The 21574-nt window shown below is 45.8% G+C and overlaps 1 protein-coding gene across 8 annotated transcripts in view; it reads right to left on the reverse strand.

Moving 5' to 3' along the window:
• The window catches only part of rufy3 (RUN and FYVE domain containing 3), a 68514-nt gene that overhangs the window by 29201 nt on the left and 17739 nt on the right, over positions 1 to 21574 (reverse strand). For all 8 annotated transcript variants that reach the window (XM_043674476.1, XM_043674475.1, XM_043674477.1 and 5 more), the window contains 6 exons: positions 14539 to 14712; positions 8317 to 8434; positions 7180 to 7281; positions 5268 to 5391; positions 4028 to 4092; positions 836 to 901 (listed from right to left, as the gene is read on the reverse strand). In XM_043674476.1, coding sequence (XP_043530411.1) covers positions 836 to 901; positions 4028 to 4092; positions 5268 to 5391; positions 7180 to 7281; positions 8317 to 8434; positions 14539 to 14712 — 649 coding nt within the window. The remainder of the gene's footprint in view (positions 1 to 835; positions 902 to 4027; positions 4093 to 5267; positions 5392 to 7179; positions 7282 to 8316; positions 8435 to 14538; positions 14713 to 21574) is intronic.

Genomic DNA, 21574 nt, shown 5'->3' on the forward strand with positions numbered 1-21574 from the left:
TTTTGGATTTACAGCACAGAAACTAGCCATTTAGGCCAAGTGCCCACCTCATCCCTCTGTTCCCTCCTCCGTCACAGGTTTACATCGGTCTATATTATTCACCTTGAGCAATCACTGTGGGAATGGCCACCACATTCTTATCACCTTAGGTTTCCTCCGGGTACTCCGGTTTCCTCCCACAGTCCGAAGATGTGCACGTTAGGGTGGATTGGCCATAGGAAATTGCAGATAGTGTCCAGGGATGTGCAGGCCAGGAGGGTTAGCCATGGGAAATACAGGGTTACAGGGATAGGATAGGGGGGTGGCTCTGGTTGGGATGCTTTTTGGAGGGTCGGTGTGGACACAATAGGCCGAGTGGCCTGCTTCCACACTGTAGGGACTCTCTGATTCTTAAAATAAAAGTCTCATGAATTCGCGTATTGATTTATCAGTGACTTTCATATTGATGTCCTATTTCTGGACTCCAGCACAAACGGAAACATCTCCAAGTCAACCCTATTACCTGCCTTGGAGAATAACTAACACCTCGGTAAGTGCACCCTTCAATCTTCTCTGTTCTGCAGTCAGTGTCCCAGTCCGTTCAGATATCTGAGCTAGACAATCTCAGTTTCAGTATCATCTTCCTAAATCATTTCTTCACTGGCATCTTCCTCAACACCTCGATTGTTCCTATAACTTGGAGACCCGAGCTCTCCAGCTGCAAACAGCAGCTCTGTAATCACTTTACCAGGGGACAGTGAGCAGGGAGGGGCTGCTCAGTCTGTGATGATTTGTGAAAGTTCTGACCCTGACTCTTAAAGTAGAGCTAGTCCTGCACCAACACATTATTTCATACCTTAGGTGTCGATTAAGTTCTTCCACGTAGTTTTTCTGATCCAAAATGGCAGTAATTTGCCCATCCCTAGGAAAGGAGATAATTCCTGCTTTTAAATCGGTTGAGTGTGCAACAGTTAAGCAAACATTAAAACGTGACAAGCAGACCTGGTCACCAACTCCTGGTGGCATTCCCTCATTAATGCTCCCCCCTCAGAATCTGAAAGATGTGGGGTTAGACCTCCCTTGTAGCCCAATCACATCCAGACTGACACTCCGATGCAATACTGAAAGAGTGCTGCATTTTCAGAGAGAGCAACTTTCAGGCAAGACCATTAACCTCCGATCACTTGTCATCCGAGACTGAAACACAGGAAGTAGAGGGGGAGGCGATTCAATCATGCTCTGCCATTCCGTATGATCGCGGCTGAGCATCCAACTCAGTCCCCCGTTCCTGCTTTTTCCCCCCATATGGTGCAGCTGTACAGGACATTAGTTAGGCCACTTTTGGAATATTGTGAGCAATTCTGGTCCCATTCCTATCGGAATGAAGTTGTGAAACTTGAAAAGGGTTCAGAAAAGATTTACAACCCTGCCAGGGTTGGAGGGTTTGAACTACAGGAAGAGGCTGAACAGGCTGAGGCTGTTTTCCCTGGAGCGTTGGAGGCTGAGGGGTGACCTTATAGATGTTTACAAAATCATGAGGGGCATGGATAGGATAAATCGACAAAGTCGGGTGGGGGAGTCCAGAACTAGAGGGGCACAGGTTTAGGGTGAGAGAGGGGAAAGATATAAAAGAGACCTAAGGGGCAACATTTTCACGCAGAGGGTGGTACGTGTATGGAATGAGCTGCCAGAGGAAGTGGTGGAGGCTGGTACGACTACAATATTTAAAAGGCATCTGGATGGGTACATGAATAGGAAGGGTTTAAGAGGGTTATAGCAAAAGTGAGTTCTGCAGATGCTGGAGATCAGAGTCGAGAGTGTGGTGCTGGAAAAGCACAGCAGGTCAGGTGGCATCCAAGGAGCAGGAGAATCGATATTTCGGGCAAAAGCCTTTTATCAGGAATCCTGGCAAATGGGACTAGGTTAGGTTGGGATATCTGGTTAGCATGGATATGTTGGACCGAAGGGTCTGTTTCCATGCTGTACATCTCAATCACTCTAATCCCTTTAGCCCTGAGAACTATATCCTTCTTGAAAACATTCAATGCTTTGGCCCCACCTACTTCCTGTGGGATGGCATTCCACAGGTTCCCCACTCTCTGGGTGAAGAGATTTCTCCTCATCAGTCCGAAATGGCCTTCCCAATATCCCTAGACTGTGACTGCTTGCTCATTGGAAACGCCCTTCCTGTGTTTATCCTGTCTAGTCCTATTAGAATTTTATAGGTTTCTATGAGATTTCCCCTCTTTCTTCTAAGTTCGAGCGAATATAGTCCTAACTGAACCAATCAGTCCTACCACCCCAGGAACAAAAAAAACAAAAAAAAAACTTGCTGGAAAGCACCTGTGAAGAAAAGTCAAAAGTTAACATTTCTGGTTTGGCAATTGTTCCTCAGAACAGGAAGAGTGTCAGTCTGGGAAACCTTTGCTGCACTCCCTGCATCACCAGAACACCCCTCCTCGGATAAGGAGACCCAAGCTGCACACAATAATATTCCAGGGGTGGTATCACCAAGTCCCCTGTATAAGTGCAGCAAAATATCCCTGCTCCTGTACTTTGCTGACACAAGATCCCATGGAAACATCTGGCAGCAGGGGATTTATTCAGTGTCGAAAACAACGTTCCTGCCTCAGTGCGCATCCCTATCAGATGACCCAGCCATTGCCACGTTGCTATTGGTGGGATCCTGCTATGTGTGAATCACCGGTCACATTTTCTGATGTACAACATGCAGCTGCACTTATAAAGATTTTCTGTAAACTGCCTCAGGATGTCCCAAGACTGCCAGAGGTACTACAGAAATGCAAATCTAACTTACAGGTTCTCCACAACAAAATGTTACATGAATCACTCAATTCGAGTTATTTTCAACCATGAATGGCCAGCGTTTCACGAGAAGTATTGTGTACAGGTGTGGGCGCCACATTACAGGAAGGACGGGAACCCATTGGGCACAGCGCAGAAGTGATGTAAGAGAATGGCTCCAGGACTAAGAAACTTTAGGGACAAGGAGGGATTGAAGAGATTGGAGCTCTCCTCTCTGGAGAGAAGGCAGCTGAGAGATTGAATAAAAGTTTTCAAATTAGTGAGGGAGCTGGATAGGGAGCAGCTGGTTCTGCTCAGGGGTGCTGGGCGGGGGGGGGTGGGGTGGTCGTTGAGAGAGAGAGAAGAATGAGATGGCATACATTTAAAGTGACTTGCAACTAAAGCAAGGGCAATGTCAGAGAAGTCTGTTTCACTCAGAGTAGACAGGGTCTGTGGTGGAAATGTGGCAGAGGCAGAGACAACAGAGGCATTGGATCGTTATTTGGATTGAAATGGGGGTCAGGGACATGGGGAAAAGGCAGGAGACTGGCGCTAGGGAATAGATCCAGTGCAGGCACAATGGGCCAAATGGCCTCCTTCAGTCCCATAATTCTGTGAAATTCACTGCATAACTTAGGAGCCAGCTCAAACTCTTCAGGCACAGACTGTAGTGGAGTTTTTGATTTGATTTGTTGTTGTACCCAAGTACAGTGAAAGGTTGTTTTGCACACAGTACAATCAGATCATAATGTACAAGGACAGACACATCTCTGGGTGTTTCAGCAGATCGATGTCTGGTAATGGTGTTTGTTTGTTTGTTTGTTTGTTTATTTATTTATTCTGCAGCAGGGTACATTATAAAGAACTGTGGATGCTGGAAATCAAACCAATACACAAATTTCTGGAGACACTCAGCAGGTCTGGGAGCATCTATGGACAGAGAGAAACACAGTTAACATTTCAGGTCCTGTTCTGAATAAGGGTCACTGGACCTGAAGTGTTAACTCTGTTTCTCTCCACAGTTGCTTCCAGACCTGCTGAGTTTGTCCAGCAACTTCAGTTTTTGGTTAACATTATAAACCAGTGTGTCGCTTGCCCGGGATCTTGCTGTGCATCTGTGGCAGTAAACTGCAAAGTGATGAACTGACTGCAAAGACTTGGGCATATGCCAGAGGTATGGAAGGTTCATGTACAGAGTTATCCAAGAGGATTAGATAAAGCAACGTTACACAGGGTCACTTACCCCTCAGCACTTTTACTGCTGTGGGCTCCGTCCTTCAAATACAGCGAGAAGTCAATCACTCCCACCTGAGGCACACAGAACCAGAGTTAAGATCATGGTCCATCATTTCACAGAATCTTACAAAATAAGACAGGGCTCACTACATTGGCAGAAATGTACACAACTGTTAATCAGCATCCGCACTGCCGATCACTCATTATCTACCACCACAATCTAGTATTCCAAACCAGCTTCAGAATGACAAAAGAGCTTAAATGGGATAGAATCAGAGACTTCTTCACTTGGTTTGGGAGTTGGAGAGCAAGTGGACATACAGACAGCATGGACCAGTTGGGGTTGAGAGTGTGGTGCTGGAAAAGGTCAGGCAACATATGAGGAGCAGGAGAACCAATGTTTCAGGCATAAGCCCTTCATCAGGAATTCCTGATGCTGCCTGACCTGCTGTGCTTTTCCAGCACCACACTTTTCGACTCTGATCTCCAGGATCTGCAGTCCTCACTTTCTCCTAATGGACCAAATGACATGGTGATGGTGTATGTAAATACTTTTTTATTTATACTGATAGACATTTGCAATTCACATATGCGTTACATATCTAAAAAAGACACACAATAAGCTTAAGAGTTGTCAGCACATATTTTTATCAATATGCAGTGAGCACCTACAGATTGTGTGTTCAGTGACCCCATACAATGAACGGCTTTTGCCCGAAACGTCGATTTTCCTGCTCCTCGGATGCTGCCTGACCGGTTGTGCTTTTCCAGCAACACTAATCCAGACACAATAATGATGAGGAGGTGCTGGTGTTGGACTAGGATGGACAAGCTCAGAAGTCACACAACACCGGATTATGGTCCAACAGGTTTATCTGGAATCACAAGCTTTCACAGCGCTGCCCCTTCATCAGGTGACGTGAAGGGAAGCACAGAATTTGTAAGCTGACAGATCAAAAGATCATACGTAGGGTGTGAGTGGAGAGCTGACAGCTGAATAATAGGTTTCTGCAGAGTCAGACAGTGTGAGTGAAGTGTCAACAGCTGAATAGCAAATGAAGGGATGACCCAAGATCTGATTATAGGCCCGATCTCCAGCAACACTTTATTTTTAATATTTAGTAATCATCTCTCTGCTTCAGTTAATCCGATCATAGGCCATCCCCTCACTTGCTATTCAGCTGTTGCCACTTTGCAGATGTTTGAAAGTGTCAGACAGTGAGTTGAGGATAACTCCATGCTCCTACCTGTGTATCGAGGTCTTCACCCTTCATACAAAGATTGACATCAATGACATTCAGCCCAACCAGGAGCCCAGCGATCACTGCTCCTTCCTCTTCCATCATCAGAGCGTTGGTTTCGTAAAACTCACTGGTGAAGAGCAGATGGTCATAAGGATTGAAGCACAAGCCCATTCTCAAACCTACCCTGCCATTCTATCCCGTGGTTGAATTCTACATCCCTGCCTGGCCAGGAAACGTAGTCATTTCAAACATTAACTGGAATGCTCCACTCCAGAGCGACCGTGGATTCTCAAAGATTCACACGTCTCAGAGTGAAGGAAACTCACCGCTCTGTGAATGACCTTCCCCTGACATTTTGATCACTAGTTCCAAAACCTGACAGTAACACAAAGCCAATTCCATCATTTAATATTGGGATAAAAGGTACAGAATTTGCACATATTAACGTCATTTTTTCTTTTAGACCTACGACAATAAGTAACACAGGAAGTGAATGTTTTGCCGCTGACAAAGTCACTGAAATGAAAAACTGTAAACCAGTGGCATATGGGTGTTGGTCTACCTCTGTCAAAGGGCTTAAATGGTATCTAGGTCAGTCACTCCAGAACCGGTGTGTGCCTTCTGCAGAGTTAATGGAAGGCTGCTTACACTGTGAGGGTTTATGATCAGAGCGAGAGCAAAAGATAGAGTGCATGAAAAAGAAAAACAGCGTGTGAGAGAGAGAGAGAGAGAGAGAGAGAGAGAGAGAGAGAAGAGAGAGAGAGAGAGAGAGAGAGAGAGAGAGAGAGAGAGAGAGAGAGAGAACATTAAACCAGGAGTTAAGCAGACTCCGGCATGAGCGGAAGGAGACCCGGCTGAAGTCAGGTACAAGATTGGTCAGTCCAAGGATAAAAAGGAGATTTTTTAGCACAGTTAAAAGGAAATAATTGACCTCCCTGAAAGAAGAGAGTTTGTGGAATACAGGATTGATTGTAAAATGCCCATACCAGGAGTGTTTGGTTGGAATTATTAAAAGACTGAGAAAGTCTGAGCTCTCATTTGTGTGAATATTGAAAAGGAAAACACTTTACAGTTCACAGCAGCAGAACTGAATGGTGGCAGTTACAGATGTGTAGGTTTAAAGTATCGTGTTGGGAAGCAAATGGGACTTTGATTCAGTGTTCAGAATCTTTCAAACTAACACATTTTAATATCTTGATTTTAAACGAAACATTTCATGTACTAATCTGTTTTATTGTTAAAAGCACACACTGGCTACACATTTGCTTACGTGCTTCAGTGAAAGACCATCTTGTTAAATTTCAAAGACTGATCTGTCAAGCCAGATCTTATTCTGGGATCAGACATGTCCAGCACTACCATCAGCTGGGATCATAGCCATTGGAAAACTTAGCCCTATTCTGGAAACATGTGGAAAACGTTCTTAATGTGGGTAAAAGGCATCTCAGGAGGTCAGCAATTCAGCACAAACAGCTCAGCAAGAGAAGCTGCAACATCCAAAGGAGAGATCTCCTCCAGGAGATGGCACATCACATGACGCCCACTGACATCATCTCTAATGTTGGACTTGCTGCCATGGCAACCCTCACCCTGCGGTATCAGTCCGGCTGATATCCCTCGAAATTGCCCCTTCAGTGGTACCCACACCATGAAGGGGACTAGAAGGCCTACCCTCCTGCTGTCTTGGAAACAGCCACTATTCCCAGACACCACCCCTAGCTAACACCTTCCCATGGATACCGGCAGCTTCCTGATCCGGGTCACTAGGAATATTGAGCCCAAACTGGAGTGAAGCGATGACTAAAAGGCCAAACCTGTCAAAAATTTCAGGAACACAATTGGGGGTCACTTGGCTCAATTGACCTGGGATCATCACAAACCCTTTCACGTGAGTAAGAGATGTGCAAACACAGACCTGAGCAGATCCTTCCGATTAATTAACGCCTTCATATAATCTGACAGCTTCTTCTGCATCAGAGCCAGACGTAACCATGCTCTCCCTCTGCCAACCGGAGTCCTACAAGCATCAAAAGTTACTTTGTTAAAGGGCCTACGAAAATGCACATTGTTGTTGTACAACCTTTGTTTAAGGGCTGTTTATCAACGACGACTGCAGTAACATACAAATGAGGTGCAGGTGTTAGCCATTCAGCCCATGTAGCCTGCTAGCCCATTCAGCCTGCTAGCCCATTCATGACTGATCCTGATTGTAGCCTCAATTCCATATTCCCAGCTGCCCCTGCTCAGTCAGGAATCTACCTACTAATCCTTTCAAAATATTTAACGCCTTACTTTAAAGGCGGCAAGATATAGGAGCCTGGGCCATTCATCCCCTCTAAAACCTGCTTCACCATTCACTGAAGTCATGGCATGATCAGTTTATTTCTCTTTATTCACTCAGGCCACGTGGGCACTATCGGTAAGGCCATCCCATGTTACCCTTTGAACTGAGTGGCGTGCCCAGCCAGGTAAGGTACAGCCACACTGCAGTAGGTCTGGAGTCACCTGGAGGCCGGACCAGGGTAAGGACGGCAGATTCAAAGTTTAAAAGGGACACTAGTGAACCAGATAGGATCGTACAAAAACAATTGTCATGGCGACCATTTCGGAGACTGACCACATATCCCAGATTTACTGCCTGGATTTTAGAGTCCATCAGCTGCTGTGGTGGGATTTGAACCCACGTCCCCAGAGCACTAGCCTGGGTCTCTCAATTACAGGTCTGGTCAAATTACCTCGGCAACGCCGTCGCCCTCTAACTCCGATTCCAATTTCATTCTCCTCTTGTATCCTTGGAATCCTCAGCACCCAAGTGTCTGTTGATCACATGGTAAAGAATTCCGAACTCCACCACCCGTAACAGGGAAAACCGATTCTCATCTCAGTCTGAAATGGCCATTCCTTATTCTGACCTTGAGATGCCCCCACCCATCTGATTTCCCAGCCCCTTGTGGGGAGCAATGTTTTCCCAGCAACGTCCCAGTAAGGCCTCTCAGGGATCTTATCAAAGAGCTGGCTTCTCGAATGTCACGGCCCCAGTCAGTATACTCACTTCAAACCAGGCAGGTCTTTCACGCTAACTGTGATTTCACTGGCTTCCGGGCACAGTTTCTCCACCACCTCCAACGCTCCCCAGAACGACTTATTCTGCCCCAGGAATGTTTTCTTAACTGTGGAAAAACACAGAATGGACAACACTAAAATACTGGCGGGAAAAAAAAATCAGAAAAAAAAAAACTTTAGGGGAGAAAGAAACAAAGTTTAGACAAAGCCATGGACAGTCGTCTACTTTAACAGAACCAGAGATAAAACCATCACAACTTCACAAGGGCTCTCGGGAAAATCGGGTCTAAACACAATCAAAGGATTGGTCGGAGTGAGATGGAACATTAAGCAACAATGTGAACCTCGGTCTACAGTATGACAGCTTGAAGCATTGAGGGGTCAGGAATCTCTGCACCGTGGGTTTGACAGTAGGTTTAACAATGACCCCAGCACCAGCACCTAGTTCATTTCTAATCGTGATACAGGATTTCTCCAGGCAATCCAATTCATTGCAGATGTTGAGGAGTTGTTATAGGTTCAGACAGAGCAGGGAGAGGCCATTCAGCCTATTGCAGCTGTGCTGGCCTCTTCAAAAAGAGCTATCCAGTCCATCCTAGCCTGCACCCCAGTCGCTCCCTACAACCCCAGCTCATGTCACCCCTCCAAAATATTAGTCAGATTTCTTCTTGGAAATTCCTATTGAAACTGCTTCTTCAGTCTTTCGGGCAGCATGTCCCAGACCACAACAGCTCATGGTTTTGGAAACAAAGTCAGTGCTTCCTCCTGCTTCTTTTCTTGCTGATCTTCAGCGTCCCTCTGGTACCTGCCAGCCCAGCCATTGCAAAAACCTTTATTTCCTCTGTTAATGATAAGTGTCGTAGCCCAAGGATGGGGGATTTCAAGACTCGGGGCACATTTTTAAGATAAGGAGGAGAGAGATTTAAAAGGGACATGGGAGGCAAACTTTTTTTTTTATACAGAGAGTGGTTCATATGTGGAATGAACTTCCAGAGGAAGTGGTGGATGTGGAGACAGTTACAACATTTAAAATTTGGATAAGTTCATGAACAGGAAAGGTTTGGAGGGACATGGATCAGGAGCAGAAAGGTAGGACTAGTTTGGTTTGCGATTATATTTGGCATGGACTGGTTGAACCAAAGGGTCTGTTTCTGTGCTGTATGACTATGATTCTATAAATACCTCGATCAAACCTCCCCTTAGCCATCTCTGCTCAGAGGCAAACAATCCCAGCTTCCCCAGTGTCTGTGCAGAGAGAACCCTGCTCACAAGCACTTCCTCTTGTTATTTTAGCTTCCAGTTTTTCAGTTGACAATACTGAAGGTGCATGCTGTGCTTGATGATATTTTATTGGAGTTTAACATTAAGATAAAACAACGCCCAGCCTAAAGCACAAACCAACCAGCGTCAAAATGGGTGGAAACCTTAATCAATTTTTAAAAGTTCTCACCCACGGGTACAAATCCCCCCCAGGGTCTCTCTATCCCCATAATCATCTTCAGGTCACAACCATCTGAACTCTCTGCCCTCCCTCAATGCACCCTCTCTCTCGCACCTCCCTCCTCCCAAACACTGGCCTCTCAAGTTTCCTCAATTTCCCTTGCTCCATCGCCAGGGGATAAGCCCTCATCTTCCTGGAACAATACACTCTTACAATTCCCTCCTACAAACCTTCCCACCTCTCGCTCTCTCGCTCCTTCCTTAAGACATTCCTTTAAAAATACCTCGCTCTGTGACCACCCTTTTGGGAATCTTTACAAAAGCTTCCTCAAGGTCAAATGCAGTTTAGTCATTATTCCTGTGAAACACTTTAGGACAGATTACATAAAGTTAGAGTGTTTTTACAGCATGGTAAAAAGCCATTCAGCCCATCAGGTTGGTTATAGCCAAGAAGCATCCAACTAATCTCATTCCATTTCCCAGCTCCTGACCCATAGCCTTATATCCTTTGTCATTTTAAGCACTCACTCAGATATTTTTTCAATGTCTTGTCGGATTCTGCATCTACCATTCTCTTAGGCAGTGAGTTCCAGATAACCTCCATCCTCTGAGGAAAAAGACCCTTTTCCCCAAATCCCTTTCTTACCCCAAACCTGCATCCCCTGGTTACTGACTGCTCTAAAGGGGAAACGTTTCTCCCTAACAATCCTGTTCACGCCTCTCACCTCCATCATAGAGTCAGAGATGTACAGCATGGAAACAGACCCTTCGGTCCAACCCGTCCACGCCGACAAGATATCCCAACCCAATCTAGTCCCATCTGCCAGCACCCGGCCCATATCCCTCCAAACCCTTCCTATTCATATACTCATCCAGATGCCTCTTAAATGTTGCAATTGTACCAGCCTCCACCACTTCCTCCGGCAGCTCATTCCATACACACACCACCCTCTGTATGAAAACGTTGCCCCTTAGGTTTCTTTTATATCTTTCCCCTCTCACCCTAAACCTATGCCCCTCTAGTTCTGGACTCCCCCACTTCAGGGAAAGGACTATGTCTATTCACCCTAACCATGCCCCTCATAATTTTGTAAACCTCTAAGGTCACCCCTCAACCTCCGACGCTCCAGGGAAAACAGCCCCAGCCTGTTCAGCCTCTCCCTATAGCTCAAATCCTCCAACCCTGGCAACATCCTTGTAAATATTTTCTGAATCCTTTCAAGTTTCACAACATCTTTCCGACAGGAAGATCAGGATAGCATGCAATATTCCAAAAGTGTAACCTAACCAACATCCTGTACAGCTGCAGCGTAACCTCCCAACTCTTGTATTCAATGCCCTAACCAATAAAGGAAAGCATACCAAACGCCTTCTTCAGTATTCTATCTATGCAACTCTACTTTCATGGAACTATGAACTGCGCTCCAAGGTCTCCTTGTTCAGCAACACTCCCCAGGACCTTACCGTTAAATGTATAAGTCCTGCTCTGATTTGCCTTTCCAAAATGCAGCACCTCGCATTTATCCAAATTGAACTCCATCTGCCACCCCTCAGCCCACTGGCCCATCTGATCAAGATCCCATTGTACTCTGAGGTAATCTTCTTCACTGTCCACTTTTGGTGGACAATTTTCATCTCCAATTTTAGTGTCATCTGCAAACTACAAACTCTACCTCCTCCATTCACATCCAAATCATAATCAGTTCCCTCCCCTCACCCTTAGCCTCCTCTCCTTGAGGGAAAACACCCCAGTCTCTCATCGACACAGTTGTTGGACAATGTACAGATATAACTTTAACCTTCTCCTGTGATTACCTGCCCATTCTACAACTCACCAGATCTTCCTAACATCAAAGAAATCAATCCCCCAGCCCCAGGATTGAGAATCCCAGCTCACCCAGTACAGACCTGAACTACCCTGCTCACACAGGAGTTGAATTATTCAAAGGTTCTTTCATTAATAATCACAATGCTGTATAACTGATGTTTATTTCGTCAAACACATTAGAGACACCTAAACTAGTTTTGTGCAGTATCCATCCACACCCATTCCTTCTAGATCCCCCTGGGCCCAGCACGGAAACAGACCCTTCAGCCCAGCATCTCCATGCTGACCAGGTTTCCTGAAGTGAACGAGTCACATTCACTGGTGGTTTTTTAAATCTTCTTTATTTATTCACAGGATGAGGGTGTCGCTGGTTGAGCCAGCATTTATTGCCCATCAGCCATATTGCTGTAGATCTGGAGTCACATGTAGGCCAGACCAGGTAAGGATGGCAGTTTCCTTCCCTGAAGGGTAATAGTGAATCAGATGGGGTTTTCCAACAATCAACAATGGATTGCTGGAATCCATGGTCATGGTTACACTCTTTTTCCAGATATTTATTGAATTCAAATTCCACCATCTCACGGCAGGATTTGAATCTGTGTCCCCAGAACATTCCCTGGGTCTCTGGATTAACAATCCAGCAATCGTACTGCTAGGCCACTGGATCCCCTGTTTGACTCTAACCCCTTCCTATCCATGTACACATCCAAATATTTTTAAAATGTGGTAACTATACCAGCCTGTGCCACTCCCTCCAGCAGCTCGGTTAAAGCACACACCACCCTGTGTGTGAAAACAATGCTCTTCAGGTTCCTTTTATATCTTTCCCCTCTCACCTTAAAGCTATGCCCACTGGTTTTGGATTCCCCCAATAGAAGAAAATGACCTTGGCAGTTCATCTTATCTATGTCCCTCACGATTTATAAACCTCTCCTGCGGTTGCGGTGATTTTCGGCGAGCTGGGAATTTGATTTGCAGACGTTTTGTCCCCTGTCCAGGGGATATCTTCGGTGCTTTGGAGCCCCCCGTGAAGCGCTGCTGTCCTGTAGCTTCTGGAATTTATTTGGTTCTGTTCCTGCTGCTTCCGGCTGTAGTTGTTCTTGTAGAGACCGGTACGTTGGGTCTAGGTCTATGTGTTTGTTGATAGAGTCTGTGAATGAGTGACATGTTTCTAGAAATTCTCTGGCTATCCTCTGTTTGGCTTGTCCTATGATCATTGTGTTGTCCCAGTCAAATTTGTGGTCCGTGTCATCTGTGTGTGGGGCTACTGGGGACAGCTGGTCGTGGCGTTTAGTGGTTAGTTGTTGGTGTTCATGGATGCGGATTACTAGTCGTCTGCTGTTTGTCCTAGATAGTGTTTTGTGCAGTCTTTGCATGGAATCTTGTAAATTACATCAACCTTGCACGTTATGGGTATCAGGTCTTCTGTCCTGCTGAGTTGTCGGAGCGGGGCTGTCAGATTATGGGCTGTCACGAATCCCAGTGGGCGGAGAGGTCTGGAGCAGTTGTGAGACGTTTCTTATGTAAGGTAGCATGGCTAGTGAGTCAGGTCATGGCATGACCTTGCCGTGGTGTTGGTTAGGGATCTGCGGATGAGGTTGTGGGGATATCTGTTTTGCGAAGATTCTGTAGAGGTGTTCTTCTTCTCTTTGTAGATCGGGTGTGCTGCAGTGTGTTGTAGCCCTCTTGAACAGGGCCCCTATGCAGCTTCTCTTGTGTGTGTTCAGGTGCTTGCTGCTGTAATCCAGGATCTGGTCGGTGTGTGCCGTCTTTCTGTACATTCTTGTAGTGCGTTCACTGCTGTGTTCTTCCTACCATCACACTCAGGAATAGGAGCTTATAAACCTCAAAAGGTCACCCATCAGCCTCTGAGGCTCCGGGAAAAACATTCAGTCTCCCCTTCTAACCCTCCAACCCTGACAACATCCTTGTCAATCTTTTCTGAACCTTTTCAAGTTCCACAACATCCTTCCTATAGCAGGGAGACCAGAATTGCAAACAATATTCCAAAAGTGGCCTAGCCAATGCCCTGTACAGCCGTAACATCACCTCCTAACTCCTGTACTCAATGCACTGACAGATGAAGGCAAGTATACCAAATGCCTTTTCCACCACCATGACAGATGAAGGCAAGTATACCAAATGCCTTTTCCACCACCATGCAACACCACTTTCAAAGAACTATGTACCTGCACCCCTCGGTCTCGCTGTTCAACCACAATTCTGATGCCCTTTCTCCCTCCTCCCCTTCCTGACTGGTGAGATGAAGGAAGGCGTAGGGAGGAGGTCCCTGCTGTCAAAGGGAGCTGGAGCTGGGTGCAATGGGGACTGAACAGAAGCCAGCATCCCTGCTGAGGGTACTACAGCCTCCCAAGGACAGGAGCAGCCGCAGTTGTTATGATCAAGCACCACCCCCCGGACTAGAAACCCCCATTGCACTGAGCTGCCCAACCACCCCCCACTTCTCCCTCAGCTGGAGAGTAAGGGGATTGGGGGGGAAATCGGAGAGAGGTTTGAAATATCAGGACAGGTGTAGATAAAGCAAACCAGTTCCCTGTTAACGGAAGCTAAGGTTCTGGCAGAGATGGAAGGGGCTGAGAGGATGAGTATTTTTATCCCTACATGACAAGACCTGGGTGCCCACGAGGTAGACGTGGAGGAGTTGAAAGACATTAGCGGGAAGTGAATGTGTGGGGCTCAGGAGGATAAAGTAGTGAACGTGAAGGATTTGCTCTACAGAGAGCAAGACAGACCCTGATGGGCTAAATGTTCTCTTTGAGGTATAAAAGACTCCAACTAAACAAGCCTCTCAAACAAAATTCCTCCATCAACGCATTCACGTGTGGTTTATAAAATGGAGTTTAGGTTTGAGGCACGTCTTGCTGAAAGGGAGAATGTCTCCCCAAAGACAAGGCAAGCTGTGTGTGGACTGGAGTTACTCACCTTTAAGGCCATGTTTCAGGCAGTGTTCCATTACCACAAAGAACTGCTGCAGAGGGGCGTAGTCAGAATCCAGTGACCGTCCCAGGTTTAACGCCGATTCAATGAGACCCTTGATGCTGAGTTTTGCCATGTTCATCAAGTTCAACCGCTCAATCGCAATGGGATCTTTCGGGTCTGAAACAGATGATTTTTAAAAGTACATTAAACGTTTACACAAGGCAGCAGATAACAAGTAACATTAACCTAGAAAAACTAGACACTTTCATTCATGAAAGCACAATCATACTCACGTAAAATCTAAGTGAAAGCGGACACTGGAGATCTGAAATAAACACACAGAATGCCAGAGAAACTCAGCAAGTCTGGCAGCAGTGGAGAGGGACAGAGGTAATGTTTTGGGTCAGATAGGATTCCACTCCAGAGGCTTCACACCAGCAGCACCCTCACACTACAACCCCGACTTTGTCGCTGTTTAACAAGTCTTCCCTTAAATATATCAACACTATTTACCTCAATTACAGCTCACAGATGGGAGCTCCACTCCACAGACCAGGAAACATTAATCAACACCAGTGTCCAAGAGTCAGTGGTGAGGGAGTGCTGCGCTGTCCGAGGGTCAGTGCAGGGGGAGCACCGCCCCGTCCAAGGGTCAGCGTGAGCAAGCGATGTGCTGTCAGAGGGCCAGCGCTGAGGGGGCACTGCACTGTCAGAATCACATGTAGGCCTGACCAGGTAAGGATGACAGACTCCCTTCCCTAGACAGGACGTTGATGACTCAGGTGGGTCCTTATAACAATATGTTAATTGTGTGTTCCAGAATTTAATGAAGTAAATTGTTACATTTCACCACCTGCCATGATGAGATTTGAACCCAAATCCTCAGAACCTTAGCCTGGGGTTCAGGATTATTATTACCATGATACCGGCTGCTCCATTTGCTCCTTGTCATGTTCTCATTTCAGACTCCAGCATCTGCAGCACCTTGTTACTGTAATTAAAATGCAACACTTTTCCTCCAATTCAAGTCAACATGGCCATAAGCTCTGACTTCTCATTTCATTTTCATGAAGGTATTGTTTTGTGGAGAATAAATTACTTCAGTTCCTGACTGCTATGTGCACATCCATTACAACAGCTCTCAGAGAATGGAGTTAGCCAAAGGTTCAGGTTGTCTTTATCACTCAATCTCAAATCCCATAGGATTGGCTCCACTCCATCAGACAACAGCATTCAATCACCTTTGACACCCATTCCATCCACTGACACTCACTAGCAGCAGTGTGGGCTATCTACAGGATGCTCTGCAGAAACTCACCAAAGATCCTCACTCAGAACCTTCCAAATCACAGCCACTACCATGTAGAAGGACGAGGGCCACAGATAAACGAGAACACCACCCCCTGCAAGTTCCCCTCCAAACCACTCATCATCCTGACTTGGAAATATATCGCAGCTTCTTCAGTGTCACTGGGTTGAAATATTGGAATTCCTTCCCTAAGGATATTGTGGGTCTACCTACAGCACATGGACTAAGAAGGCAGCTCAACTCCACCTTCAAGGGGCAACTAGGGACTGGGCAATGAATGCTGATCCAGCTAGTGATGCCCACACTTTGCAGGTTAAAAGGTGGAAGAGGTGCACAGTACTGATTGGCCTACACTGTACGTAGGAGAAAGTGAGTACTGCAGATGCTGGAGATCAAAGCTGAAAATGTGTTGCTGGAAAGGCGCAGGTCAGGCAGCATCCAAGGAGCAGGAGAATCGACGTTTCAGGCATAAGCCCTTCTTCAGGAAAACTGTACGTATGTTGGTAACACAGACATTTCTAAAAGGTCGATAGTCTATTTTGTTTCAGAGCTGCAATTTTTTTTATTCATTGAAAACCATAAGATGAACATACACACACAAACAGCGGCACACTTGCAAGCCCCCATCTGCCCTTCACAGGAGCCATCATATCCAACTCTTCCTGCACTGCCCTGCAACCAGAAATGTCCCGATTTGATTACAACAGTTCCCCTGTTTAAAAGTTACTATTGAATCTGCTTCCAGTGCCCTTTCAGACAGTGGGTCCCAGATCATAACAACAACAACAACAACAACTCACTATCGAAACCAACTCCCTCATCTCCCAACCTAGCTCTCAGTGCCAACATTTTTTTTTATTTGCTCCATTCAAACCCATCCAGATATTAAACACCTCCATTAAATCTCCCCATAATACAGGAGCCATTTGGCCAATTGAGCTAGCTCTCCCTTCAATATAATCATCTTCAAATTCACCCTCACCATCCTTTGTACACGCTGTGATGCCAAACAAGACTGGCCAGTACTTGGGGTCGGCTCCCTACTACTATTCTCCTTGCCAAAGTCTGAAGGGCCAAGTGGTAGGGGAAAGTTACAAGTGAGTAGTAAAGAGAAGAGGACTTTGAATTAAACAAAATTATGGTTAAATCAATTTGAAACAACTTACCTTATTGAGGGAGGCATTGTAACAAAGACTAAGAAGAACTAACACACAGATCCAACCCCTTTGGGACCCAATGACTGGCATTTCCTTATGATGTCATCAGATTGGGTGGAGCTTGATGTTGAAGGCAGGACTGACCCCTTCAGAATTGTTACTTCATACAACACCCTTAACCCTTGGTTCCCTCAGAGACCAAATCCTGTTGACCTCGTCCTTCAATATATTCAAGGATGAAGCATCCACACCCTGTGGGAATACAGGATTCCAAAGATTCACAACTCACAAAGAGAAGACATTTATGGGCGGGACCATGGCTCAGTGGTTAGCGCTGCTGCCTCATAGCACCAGGAACCCGGGTTCAATTCCCGCCTCAGGCAACTGTTTGTGTGGAGTTTGCACATTCTCCCAGTGTTTGCGTGGGTTCCTCCAGGTGCTCCAGTTTCCTCCCACAGTCCAAAGGTTAGGTGAACTAGCCATGCTAATTTGCCCATAGTGTTCAGGGATGTATAGGTTAGGTGCATTAGTCAGGGGTAAGTATAAGATAATAGGGGAGGGGGAATGGATCTGGGTGGGTTACTCTTCAGAGGGTGGATTGTTGGGCTGAAGGGCCTAATTCTAATTTCTTCTCACTGTCTCTGCTGGAAGGAGACTTGCCCGATCCCTCAGTTAATTCAGGTTCCCCCAAACTCTGGCACATTGCCGTATGTCTCCATCAGAAAGACTGCAACATTATAAAGACCAGTGAGCAACATCGAATCGAGGGAAAAGCTAGAAACACTGAAAGCTGTAAGAGATGAACACCGGTTCAAAACCACGGTTTCTTCACTCACCAATAAAAAAAGGCGAGAAAACAGGGACCCTCAACTTTTTAAGCAATATTTCCCAGCGATGGAGGGCAGAAAGAAACATGACACAATCTGCTTGATCACAAACTGAGGGATAGAAGTGGAGTGAGAAGACAGAACACTGGCACCTTCAAGTGACCCATTCATTACAGTCAGAGTGTTATCTATAAATGGAACAGCGCTGAGTTAAATGCAGGAGAATGGCAACGAGTAAAACACTCAGAGACAGTGTGGACACAACGGGCTGAATGGCCTTCTCCTGTAATTTAATCAGGACATAAATGAATGCCAGAACACCCCCTGAGGGGGTGAATGGACTCCTCTTGCTCCCAAGATCAAACTGGTTCAAATTAACATTTCTAGTTGTTGCGGAAACAGAGCCGGTTCGATCATCCATCATGTCCCTCTGGGTCCTGACTCATATCCAGTAGCTGCCATCATCCAAGGTACAAACACAAGCGCCTTGACCTCATAAGCAACAACCCGCACCAGCTACCTGAGTGAGTCTACCCTTGACTAGAACGAGGGCTGAGGACAGTGAATCATTCAGAGGCTTCCGATATTTCTCCATTAAAAGGATTTACTAATAGATGCAAGAAAGAATTACATAAATATTCCATGTTACAGGTCAGCTGCCCTCCATTCTGAAATATGTAACACAGGAGGCCATTCGGCCCAGAATGCCTGTGACAGTTCCTTGAAGGTGCTGTCCAAAATACTCCCACTTTCCCCACTGTCCATAGTCAAATCCAGTTTATTTATTGTTAAGTGCAGTGTGCTGCTGTCATTTGGAATTTGCTGTCTAAAGAGGCAGTGGAAGCAGATTCATTTACGTTGCGTATTCATTTATTGCATGTGGGTATCACTGCCTGGGCCAGCGTTTATTACCCCATCCCTAGTTGCCCTTGAGAAGGTGGGGGTGAGCTGCCTTCTTGAACCACTGCAGGTAGACCCACAATGCCCCTAGGGAGGGGATCCCAGGATTCTGACCCAGTGACAGTGAAGGAACGGCGATATATTTCCAAGTCAGGATGCGGTTCAGGAAGGTAGCTCATCATCACCTCCTCCAGGGGCAATTATGCACAGGAAACAAAGGTTGGCTCAGTCAGCAACATGCACCTTCTCATGTTAACTACGTTGAGAAGAAACCGGTTTCCATTGCCCCCTCAGACGCCAAATTCCAGACCACCATCACCACAACTCGCTGCATTAAAAAAGCAGCTCGGCTAAGGCTCTTTAACAATCTGTTACCTCTGCTTAGTGACCCTAAAGTCTGTGGAAATAGTCTCTCCTTCATTTATGGAGCTGTGACTCCCTCATCATTATCTGGAAACACAATTAAACCTAATCTCCAAATCCTGGGTTTTTAAAACCTCAGGTTGTTTTAATCCATGTCATCCACCCACTCTGAAGTCGTTGTTCCAAAATGCCTGGAAAAACAGCAGCGTTCTGGTAGGTTCTAAACTCTGCTGACATCATGTGTTTCTAAGGGACTGTTGCCACGATAATTAGCGCTTCAAAATTAATACTTACTGTTTGATCAAAAGGATTGCTTTCACTGCAAACGCCTACAACAACAAAACTTGCATTTATATGGCACTTTTACAGACCTGTCCAGGAAAGCACAGATAGGGATTTACTGGTTAAACAGCCACTTCTTGTCTTGTAGCATTAATTAATCCCTTGTTCAACGTGCAGATCGATCCTGCTGGCCATAAGGCCAGATGATATAGAGTAGAATTAGGCCATTCAATCATGGCTGATACGTTTCTCAACCCCATTCTCCTGCTTTCTCCCTGTTACCCTTGAACCCCTTACTAAACAAGGACCTGTCTGTCTTAAACACACTCAACGACTTGGCAACCATTGCCCTCTGTGACAATGAGTTCCACACAGTCACCCTACTCTGGCTCAAGAAATTCCTCCTCATCTCAGTTCTAAAACATCCTCCCTTCACTCTGAGGCTGTCCCCTCAGGTCCTAGCCAGTGGAAACCCTTCTGCATGTCCACTCTCTCCAGGTCTCTCAGGATTCTGTCAGTTTCAATTAGATATCCGCCCCCCCCCCCCCCCCCATCCCTCCAAAACTCCATTAAGTACAGACCCAGGGTCCTCAACCCCTCCTCTTATCCCTGGGATCATTCTTGTAAACCCCCTCTAGACACCCTCCAACACAAGCACATCCTTCCTTAGATACAGGACCCAAAACTGCTCACAATATTCCAAATGCAGTCTAACCAGTGCCTTATACAGCCTCAGCAGTACATCCCCACTCTTGTATTCTGGTGCTCTTGACATGAATGCTAATATTGCATTTGCCTTCTGAACCTGCCTGTTAACCTGAAGAGAATGCTGAACTCGACCCCCGCCCCCACCCCCAAGTCCCTCTGTGCTTCAGATTTCTGAAGCCTTTCCCCATTTGGAAAATAGTCTATGCCTTGTTCTTCCATAACCAATATAACTTCATTTCTCCAGCTTCCTTCCCAAATAATCCACCCTGATCACCTCAAGCAGCCCCAGTCGTACCAAATTCCACATTCTCATCGGTCTGTGTTTCTCGAATTCTTGGCAGGATTCATTTGATATTGCCTTTTCGTCTCTCTTTTTGAATTTGAGATAAAACTGGATTTGTTCAGTCAAATTTTCTCACAGCTCATGCAAGGCTAAACATAACTGGTTTGAGTATTAACCTTCCCTAATTAACCGCAAACATTAGAGATCACAGCAGTATGCAGCTAACAGAATCCTAGGGCAGTATGTAGAACAGTTAGCAGTTTGTACAACAGGTGATGGTCTGTATCTAGATGTGGTTTAACTGTCAAAGATTTTCCTCTGATAAGTGGCAATCTCAGCCTGAGTGAGGGGGTTAAATTTAAAACTGCCAATCTTTTTTAAAAAGCTAAAATGAGAAGTGCAGAAATACTTGAAAATCTCCCAAGCATAACTCGCAGGCACGGTTCACTGGAGAGGCGTTACATTTCAGCAATGCAGAATGCATCTGACATACATTGAACAGAAAAGTAGATCTAAACCACCAGTGAAAAATGACAGCTCGATGCACCCAAATTAACAGCAAAATCATTTTTCTGCAGCTGGTTACATCTTGGCATTGAAACAGGTTCAGAGACAGAGTGTGCAGCGTCTTGCAGAATACAGAGCTGGGATCTTTGTGCTCCTAAAAGCAACATGAAAAACTGGGAAAGGTATAACAAAGACTCCAGGGACAAGGGCAAACGTGAGGTGGTCTTGACCCACATGGAAAACAGGCGAGGCTGGGGCTCTTTTCCCACAAGAGGGAAGACTGAGCGGTGAACTGGCAGAGGACTGCAAATCCAGAACAGGGAAGATGGAAAGGTTTCCACTTGGGGAGCGGACCAGTAGTAGTGAACAGCAATCCCAAATAAATCCACTTGGAAATTCAGGAGAGACCCCTTCTCCAGAGAGCAGAGAAATTGTGGAACAGTCTCCCACAGGGAGTGGTTAAAGTAGTTACAAAGAGGGAGACAGGGAACGACGTGTTGAACAGGGATGTCAGGTGGTGTGTCTGGAGCTAATAGCTCAAGACGATTTAAGGAGCCAAAATGGTGGACGGAAAATATATGAGAGAGAGAGCGACAGAAAAGAATCTAATCATAATCTAATAAAAAACATGAGAAAAAGGAGAGAGTGCATGAGAGAATAAAAAGATAGAAAAGGGGAGAGAGAGAGAACGTGAGTGCACAAA

The sequence above is a fragment of the Chiloscyllium plagiosum genome, chromosome 32 (genome assembly GCF_004010195.1).
Source record: "Chiloscyllium plagiosum isolate BGI_BamShark_2017 chromosome 32, ASM401019v2, whole genome shotgun sequence".
NCBI classification, from domain to species: domain Eukaryota; kingdom Metazoa; phylum Chordata; class Chondrichthyes; order Orectolobiformes; family Hemiscylliidae; genus Chiloscyllium; species Chiloscyllium plagiosum.